This window comes from Pollicipes pollicipes, unplaced genomic scaffold (genome assembly GCF_011947565.3).
Source record: "Pollicipes pollicipes isolate AB1234 unplaced genomic scaffold, Ppol_2.1 Scaffold_7262;HRSCAF=8765_pilon_pilon_pilon, whole genome shotgun sequence".
Lineage (NCBI taxonomy): Eukaryota > Metazoa > Arthropoda > Thecostraca > Pollicipedomorpha > Pollicipedidae > Pollicipes > Pollicipes pollicipes.
Genome location: NW_023597055.1, coordinates 21,408,162 through 21,415,137, shown reverse-complemented (window position 1 = coordinate 21,415,137; position 6,976 = coordinate 21,408,162). Strand labels below are relative to the sequence as shown.

The 6,976-nt window shown below is 61.7% G+C and overlaps 2 protein-coding genes across 2 annotated transcripts; both read right to left on the bottom strand.

Annotated features, from left to right (window-relative positions):
• Positions 1 to 625: 625 nt before the first annotated feature.
• On the bottom strand, positions 626 to 3,647 carry LOC119114167 (zinc finger and SCAN domain-containing protein 10). Its single transcript, XM_037238374.1, has 3 exons — positions 3,491 to 3,647; positions 2,377 to 2,589; positions 626 to 1,692 (listed from the first exon to the last, which is right to left on the bottom strand). The coding sequence occupies exons 2-3, from the start codon at positions 2,578 to 2,580 to the stop codon at positions 1,444 to 1,446; spliced, it is 453 nt and encodes a 150-aa protein (XP_037094269.1). The 5' UTR covers positions 2,581 to 2,589; positions 3,491 to 3,647; the 3' UTR covers positions 626 to 1,443.
• Positions 3,648 to 3,966: 319 nt separating this feature from the next.
• LOC119113571 (transcription factor hamlet) lies at positions 3,967 to 6,659 on the bottom strand. The gene is made up of 5 exons (XM_037237865.1): positions 6,501 to 6,659; positions 5,640 to 5,800; positions 5,000 to 5,124; positions 4,202 to 4,293; positions 3,967 to 3,981 (listed from the first exon to the last, which is right to left on the bottom strand). Exons 1-5 carry the CDS (start codon positions 6,657 to 6,659, stop codon positions 3,967 to 3,969), a joined length of 552 nt encoding a protein of 183 aa, XP_037093760.1.
• Between the last annotated feature and the right edge of the window lie 317 nt (positions 6,660 to 6,976).

Below are 6,976 nucleotides of genomic sequence, written 5' to 3'. Positions count from 1 at the left end.
TGCCCCGGCACGCTAAAACGAAGGGCTCTGGCAACAGCGCGAGACTCTCAGAGAAAGTGCAAAGCAATCAGGGGCGAGTAGAAGGCTCCGTAATGGTCGGATTGACCCTGCAAACGGATATATAGAGCCCCCGGAAACAGCGTAGGGTCTCTGGACAGCGTAATGAGAACTAAAGCCTCCCGCTTGCCACCCTCTCAATGAGTGAGGAATAATGTTGTCTACTCGTGGACCACTCACTGTTCCTTTGGACTGTTTTTAGTCGCCTGTAAGCCAAAAGACGTCCAATTTTGTTGAGTTTTGTGTAAAAACTTGCGTCTGTTCAGCCGGCTAAGGGCCCGTTCGGTGCCTATGAGACCCTTCGGGCCCCAAGGGCGGAGGCATGTCCCCTCCCCCTCTGGATCCGCCCCTGCATGTCATGCTCGACACCCAGCGGAATAGCGGGACGAATCCAGCGCAGAACCAATCTGACGATTGCCCCAGAGCGTCCGTCCAGCGCCTGCTACAAGACCGACGTGCGAGAATCGCGGTGCGTCTGAACGAAGGCAACAATCATGTTCCAGCAGGATTCGAGTCCGAGCGAGATCGCAGGGTTAACACAAACTGTACAGCGAAACGGAATATACTGTTCAAGTGCGCATCATGATCCATATGAAGCCACCCAGCACGCTGGCACAGCGAGTACATACAAGCAAGTTCAAACCAAATAACGTGGGCGAAGGAGGAAATGGACGAAAAGATTCGAAACTTTGCATGTCGTCAAGAAGACAGCCAAATAGTTGTCGGAAGTCGCGTCGCCAACTTTCACACCCCATCGTACACCCCTTTGCTCAATGCACGGGAAGAACATCACACGTGAGCCTACAATTCTCCCACGTCCAGACCTGGCCTCCTCGATGAAGCCAGCACTCAATCACCGATGAAAAACGACCGCGCATCGCCCACCCGCAGCTGTTTGGTACCAGGAGTGCCGTCCAGCACCGCTGAGACGACCGGACAGCCGCCGAGACCGGGCAGCCGTTCGCTTCCAGAGGGCGCCGCCGACCAGACAGTTCAGACAGATAGCCACAAGTGAGGCAGGTTGGAGCGCGCCTTCACCGCAGTTTTCCGGCCGCGCAGGGCTGGTGCTTTCCCAGCTCGAGTCCAGCGTCCGTCGCCATCCTCCGCAGCTTCCGTCCAGCCCCGTTACTGACGCCGCGCCGGGCTGCACCGCGCCGCGCCACTGGAACCCCACCCGTACCTGACCATGCTCCTCGCTCCCCCACTCCGGTCCCGCCTCTGACGTCGCCACCTGATCCTGCGGGTCGGTCCGCTCTCCGACGCACCACAGCCGCCGCTCTCAGGGACGGTCCAGCCTCTGACGTCGCCACCTGATCCTGCGGGTCGGTTCGCTCCCCGGCTCACCACAGCCGCCGCTCTCGAGGCCGGTCCAGCCTCCGACGCCGGTTACTGGTGCTCCAGATGCACGCCATCACCGGCCGCGTGGGGCAGCGCTGTGCGGTAGATGTGGTCCTCCGCGTCGGAAACGCCGCTGAAGCGCACGCCGTCGTCGTCGCCGTCGGCGCTGCTGGTGGCTATGACGTACTCCTCCTTGTCGTACTGGTCGTGCTCGAGCACGGCGCCGCGGTACACCGACACGCCGCCGTCAGTCATCACGGCCATGGCGTCGACCACGGCCGAGCCCTCCGGCATCACCTGCGGTCACGCGGTCACGGGTCACGCCCAGGGGCCGAGGCCTGACGTCGTCGTCACAGGCCACGGTCAAGGGTCGCAATGGGGGGGGGGGGAGGGGGGGGGGGGCGCTGACATACTTCCGGGTGAGGGGTCAATCAGAGGCCTAATGGGGGTCACGGTCAAGGCCACCAGTGGTCACGTTCAGCGGCCGGTGGGGATCAAGGTCACACATAACATCCAGTGATCACGTCAGGAGCTCAGAGATCAAGGTCAGAGGCCACCGGCTCACGGCAGGCGGAGTCACACGGCTCGGTGACAGAGCACCTCCAGGGTATCGCCCATCATGAGCGACATTGCTCGCCCGTCGGGATATGTGGGCCTACGAGTGCGGTGAACAGCCATTAGCTGACAGTCGGAATATGTGGGCCTACGGGCGCGGTGAGCAGCCATTAGCTGACAGTCGGAATATGTGGGCCCAGGGGCGCGGTGACCAGCCATTGGCTGACGGTGCGACGCATCTCACACGTCATCACATTATTCATCCGCGCGCGCACTGTCGTGACCGTGGGTCGTCCCCGTCTCAAATCCGGATGCTTTGGCGGCACCAGCGCAACATTTCAGCAGCGACCCGGCCTCCACCTCGCGTCAGAAGACCGGGAGCCTCGGTCTCTGCCGGCGCCCCACGTGTTCGGCGCGTGCCGTTACCTGGACGTCCTCGAACACGACGTCGACGACGCCGTGTTTGTGGCGCATATGCGCCGTCAGCTGCTGTTTCTGGCGGAAGCCGTCGCCGCACTCCTGGCAGTAGAAACGGTACTCGTTGTTGTGGATCATCTCGTGTCGCTGCAGGCTGTAGACGGAGACAAACGTCTTGCCGCACTGGGCGCAGACGTGAGGCCGCTCCTTCATGTGCACGCGCTGCAACGGACGGCATGAGGGGCGTCAGAACCGCACGGTGGCGAGGCGGGCTCCAGCGGAGCGGCGCCCAGCGAGACTCCAGTGGGGCGGCGCCCAGCGCGGCGGGCTCCAGCGGGACGGCGTCCAGCGCGGCTGGCTCCACTGGAGCGATGCCCAGCGCGGCGGGCTCCAGCGGAGCGGCGCCCAGCGAGACTCCATTGGGGCGGCGCCCAGCGCGGCGAGCGCCTCTGGTCAGACGGGGAGACGCACTACAAACCAAACGGCGCCGGGCGCGACTGAGAACACACGTGGAATGCAGTGTGACGACGAACACCCGGACGGACGTCTGCGTGGCGCTGGATCGGGACAGCGATTACCAGACAGCTGCCAAGGGGGGGGGGGGGGGGGGCAGGGAAGGGGCACAAGGCGCGACACACAAGGGACAAACACGAAGGCAAGCGTTTGATAAGGTACACCCTGGTCGTTCATGTGAGCGACATACGCTACGTATGTTTGAACATAAACATCTTAACACACCTGCCCCGAGTCTCCCTGGAGCCGCCACTCAATGTCCCCTGACCTTCCCCGAGTGGTCCTGGAGCCGCCCCTGGCCCTCCCTGGAGTCACCCGGAGTCACTCCTGACCCACACTGGAGTCAACCCTGACCTTCCCTCGAGTCGATACTAACCCTCCCTGGAGTAACCCATGACCCTCCCTGGAGTCACCCTGACCCACACTTGAGTCGCCCGCGACCCTGTCTGGAGTCACCCAACTCTCCCTGGAGTCACCTGTGACCCTTCCTGGAGTCACCCCTGACCCTCTCTGGAACCGCCCGCCCCTCTGGAGCCGCCCACGATCCTTCCTGGAGCCGCCCCTCAATCTCCCCTGACCCTTCCCGAGCCTCCCTGGAGCCGGCCCTCACCTTGATGTGTCCCCGCACCACGTCCTCGCGCGTGAACACCTTCTTGCAGATGGGGCACGTGTGCGTGATGTTGTGCAGCCGCTCGTGCTTGCGCAGCTTTTCTGGCACGTGCTCGCCGCAGATGCTGCACACGCCGCCGGCCAGGTACTTGCCGACGCGCCGCTGCAGCGCGCCTGCCGGCAGCGTGTCCTGCTCCTCCGGCATGGGCGCCCCCTGCCGACCCACACGGTCAGAGCGGCGCGGCACGGGTCTCTCTGACGGCCGGCGCGCGTGCAGCTGCCGGTGAGGCGTGACGAAGGCGGCGCCGGCGGTGACAGCTTGGCCCACTGGAGTGGCGCCACCCCTCCGCTCCCCCTCACCACCAACACAGCACATATACAGGAGGCAAAGAATATGAGAAAAGGGCGCGTGTCCGGAAGTTCTTTCCACGGCGTGGGTTGAGCAACAGACGTTTTGTCCACAGGATATGCACGTAGTCAGCTCCAGCAGCCCTGGGCTAGCCAGACACCCCAGCCACCGGAGAGACATCGAGCCGCGAGCGGCGTCCCACCTGGGGACCACCACGCACCCTGCCCCCCTCCCCCCCCCCGCCCCCGCACGGCTACGGGAGCAAACCGATCTGAATCGAACCGGACCGATACAGGCCAGCCCGGACCAATCTAGCCCGACCGGGGCATATCCAGCCCGATCCAGGCGCAGCAGCCAGCTAACCTCTTCCAGCAGTCCTTCAGCCACCATCTCGCTGTGCCGCTTCATGTGGTGCCGGTGGAACTGCACCTCGCGGTCGCAGATGGTACACACGCCTGCCGGCACGGCCGCCGTCACTGCACCGCACTGCACCGCGCCACACTGCGGTGATGCGTGCTGCACCAGACTGCATCAAGGGGCGTCGTCCTAGCCGAGTCTCAATGAGCAGAGGATGTCTTTATGCTATGGCGACATGCACCGCACCCGATCACGCCTTGTCACTGCACCGGCAACGTAATCCAGGTGATTGTATTAAAACTGGACTGCTTCCGTAATTGGGTTTTGCCTGTAGAATGCTTATGTCCTAAATACACAATAAACAACAAAGAATAAACGATTGTAGCATGCCGTAGAGGTTGCACTAATCGACCACTCTTCCAACACGCCACACGCGTCAACAGGGGAGGCAGACAACCCAAGCACGCATTCCACCAATGGGGCACATCCCGAATCCCCAACATGAGCAACAGAAGACCGTGGATCATGCTCTGACCATTCCTGAGCTGGTGAGGCTATCACTGACGCCATCACGATAGAGAATCCGACTCAGCGACCCGTACCGGACGCCAGACTCAACCAGGCCCATCGTCAGCGCCTCCACACAAGAAAAAACCTGAAGGGACACGAGGTGCAAAAGTGGCCGAGTTCCACACAAATCAAGCCCAAAAAGTCTGGCCGGCGGCCGGTCTCGAACCCACGACCTCCCGGCCATAAGGGCGACGCAGTGACGCACTGCGCCGGGTCAGCGGCGGCGGTACGGACCGGAGCGATGTTGCAGGCGGCAGGCACGCCGATGTTCCAGCAGCGCCGCCCGGTCGGGGAACTCGGTGCGACAGCGCTTGCACCAGGGCTTGCTGACGTGCTGCTGCAGGTGCTTCACCATCTCCCTGCGGCCGGGCCGACGGTGTCAGGCCACATGCGGAACCGTACAACATGATACAGTACGGCACAGCGCAGACGATTCGTGCAGTGCAGTCGAGTACAGCACAGCCAAATACATCACAGCACGTTTTGGCCGGAGCAGTACTGTGGGAAAGTACAGCACAGTAACGTACAGCGCGGGGCAGTGCAACGTAATACAGTGAAGCGCAGCACAGTGCAGTTCAATACAGTTCAGTACACTGCAGCAACCAATAATACAATACAGCACAGCACAGCACAGCACAGCACAGCACAGCAAAGCAAAGCGAAGCAAAGCAAAACACAGCCCAATCAAATCCAGTCCATTCCAGTACAACAGTGTGCTGGTAGGCATAACGGAAGCCTTAGGACAGCGTCTTACAGTAGGTTCGACAGCAATCCTGGGACGGTGCGTCACCCCGGATTTGGCAGGAGTCCCCACAGGACATGTCACAGGGTCCTCGCCGGGCTGCCGGGACGCCAAACAACACAGCAAACTCACCGGGAGTCCTGGAACTGTATGTCGCAGCGGCGGCACTCGTAGCTACTGCCGGCGCGGGCCGCGGGCGGGCGGCCGCGGCGCGCCGCCGCCGCCGCCAGCGGGCCCGGCCCGGAGCCGTCGGCGGCGCGCACCTCCAGGTGGATGATCCTCTCCAGGTCCGCCTGCGCACGCCACGGTGGAACGTCACAGCCAGGGGGGGGGGGGGGTGACAGGTCACGGTGAAAGGTCACGTTGACAGGTCACGGTGAAAGGTCACTTGGCAGGTCACGACGACAGGTCACGGTGAAAGGTCACGTTGACAGGTCACGGTGGCAGATCACGGTGATGGGCCATGGTGACAGGCCACGGTGACAGGTCACGGTGATAGGTCACGATGACAGGCTACGGTGACAGGTCACGGTAAAAGGTCACTGTGACAGGTCACGGTGACAGGTTACGGTGACAGATCACGGTAATAGGTCACCGTAATAGGTCACGGTGACAGACCACGGTGACAAGCCACGGTGACAGGTCACGGTGATAGGTCACGGTGACAGGTCACGATGTCGGGTCACGGTGACAGGTCACAGTGACAGGTCACGGTAATAGGTCACGGTAATAGATCACGGTCACAGGATAGGTGACGGGTCACGGTGACAGACCACGGTGATAAGCCGCGGTGACAGGTCACGGTGTCGGGTCACGGTGACGGGCCACGGTGACGGGCCACGGTGACGGGCCACGGCGACAGCTCACGGTGACGGGTGTCACGCGCCGCCCCTGCCCGGCTCGGCCCGACGCGCTGGCCAGGCCGCCGAGAGCCGGGCGGGTTAGCCCGCTCGACCGATGACCGCACGCTCACTGAGTCTTGTGTGGCTTCACCTTTAGGGGCCGCTTGGCCTTGATGCTGAACTTCGGCGTCTTGATGTCTTTCACTTGCTCTTTAAGTGTTCCGATGTCGTTGTACTCTATCACCTGCAACGCCGTCGATATTATCCGATTTGGGTGACACGTAAAAGTTGACAGGTGTTTAATCGGCATCACTAACACATAGCCAAGTGTTTTGTCATGCATAGTATTACATGTTATTATTACTAGATTTGTGCATCACTAATATATCGGTGACACCATTGCCGGAGGGAGATCAAAGTGTTTTCTTCAAGCATACAACAAAACCGGGCAGTTTTGAAGCAAAGACGATCCGGAGGCACCACCTGGTGACACTGAAGGCAGAACTCAGCACACCCGTAACGTCCCGCTCCCTAGCCAAGCCCCACCTCCTCGTACTAATCGGAGAGCCTCCCTCTCAGCGCATCCCCTCCCGCGGCCTCACCGGCGCCGTTGTCACCGTTAAAGGG